The 1,803-nt window shown below is 38.7% G+C and overlaps 1 protein-coding gene across 2 annotated transcripts in view; it reads left to right on the plus strand.

Moving 5' to 3' along the window:
• Positions 1 to 1,803, plus strand: part of ift70 (intraflagellar transport 70) — a 19,051-nt gene that overhangs the window by 6,637 nt on the left and 10,611 nt on the right. For both annotated transcript variants that reach the window (XM_032537508.1, XM_032537509.1), the window contains exons 10-12: positions 31 to 96; positions 282 to 335; positions 1,698 to 1,763. In XM_032537508.1, the coding sequence (XP_032393399.1) occupies positions 31 to 96; positions 282 to 335; positions 1,698 to 1,763 (186 nt within the window). The remainder of the gene's footprint in view (positions 1 to 30; positions 97 to 281; positions 336 to 1,697; positions 1,764 to 1,803) is intronic.

Here is a 1,803-nt window from a genome sequence, read left to right on the forward strand (position 1 = left end):
TCTCTCTCTCTCTCTCTCTCTCTCTCTCAGTACTTTGATCTGGCAGCTGACGTCCTGGCAGAGAACGCCCATCTCACCTACAAGTTCCTCTCGCCGGTAAGTCACTGGACTAATTCATTCATTCATTTGATGTTTTTATTAAAAAGCACACCAGGTCCTAATTCACAATGTAGTTACTCTTGTTTTTTGTGTCTGTTTGCCTGCACAAAATTTTTTTAATCATGACAGGTTTCCTATGACAGAAGCTATATTTAAGTCAACATGTTTTTTGTCCTTTCCAGTACATGTATGAGTTTCTGGATGCCTTGCTGACCTGCCAGACAGCACCAGAGGAGGTACTGAACATTTGATACAGTATTTTATTATTCATCAATATGTTTACCCACAGAAAAGTATCACCAACACTACACAGTTCTCCTCAGATTTACAGTGTTTTAGCGTCTTTCAGCTAGTTGTTTTGTCATTATTTAGTCTCATCAACTTCTTTTACAGCAGCACTAAAGGCCAATTTATGCCTCTCCGTTAAATCAACACCGTGGCTCGTAGGTACGTGGAGACACGGACCCTACACTGTAGCCTGACGTGCACCTCTCCAAAAACAACATGATATCAAGGAGAGAGTTAACTTTTCCTGCTAGAGACTTTTGACCGTCACTCTCTCACTCGCTTTTCACACACTCTCCATGCACACACACACGCCGGCCATGCTATTCTCTTAATGAGATTGACACACACACCAAAGCACAAGTATAAACTTCAGGCCACTTACGTAGGCTAGGCAAGGCAAGGCAAGGTAGCTTTATTTGTATAGCACATTTCAGCAACAGGGCAATTCAAAGTGCTTTACACAAAATCATTAAAACAGATAAAACACAAGTAAAACAGTTAAGTCATAAGCATTAAAAATCAATAAGACACATGAAGACAGTTAAACAAAATAGAAACATTAGCACATAAAACACAAGAATAAAAGTTACAGTGCAGCTAAGAAAAATGACATTAATTTAAAGAAGGCAGCATCAAAAGAAAGGTCTTCAGCCTTGATTTAAAAGAACTGAGAGTAGCAGCGGATCTACAGGTTTCTGGGAGTTTATTCCAGATATGAGGAGGCTACAGGGAAAGCTCTGCTTAGAGCCTCCACAGAAGCATAAATCCTGCTTTAGATGTTGTCAACAAACAATTTTAAAGCTTGTGTAAATAAGCAACAGTTTGCTCACAAATTCACCGACAACTTTATGAAGTGATGATATGCCACATTTGTGTTTACAGCATGTTCATCTGCCCCCAAGTGAGCAAAAGTTATTAAGTTAGCTTTAAAAATAGCTAAAACTAACAAACCTTTTAGTTTAAATTGTATGGAACCTTGCACTTTTGGTGATTCCAAAAAGCAGAGATTGTTTTAAGTTTGGACAGCACAGACAGTTTCATTTGGTCAAACAGGTTTAAATTACTTGGGATGGAACAAACGTACTTTGAGGAACCTGCACACTGACATTTGAAGTTGACAGGTGATATTTTGACTAAGCTGGTCACAGTCACCAAATTCTCAGTGTGCAGATTTCATTACATTGTCTTTGTATCCAGCTCCTGACCCACTGAGACACAACTATCTGTGCCAACTTTGTAATTTTGTCTGTTGAATATTTTTAAATTATTAAGTTAATATTACTGTCTATTACTGTCTGTTTATTCCACAGGCTTTTAGGAAGTTTGATGAGATGAACGGCAAACTGACAGAGCAGTTACGGAAGCTGGCCAAGCAGGTTGTTTACCTCCTCTTCTTCTTCTTCTTCTTCTTCTTCT

The sequence above is a fragment of the Etheostoma spectabile genome, chromosome 15 (assembly GCF_008692095.1).
Source record: "Etheostoma spectabile isolate EspeVRDwgs_2016 chromosome 15, UIUC_Espe_1.0, whole genome shotgun sequence".
NCBI classification, from domain to species: Eukaryota; Metazoa; Chordata; class Actinopteri; order Perciformes; family Percidae; genus Etheostoma; species Etheostoma spectabile.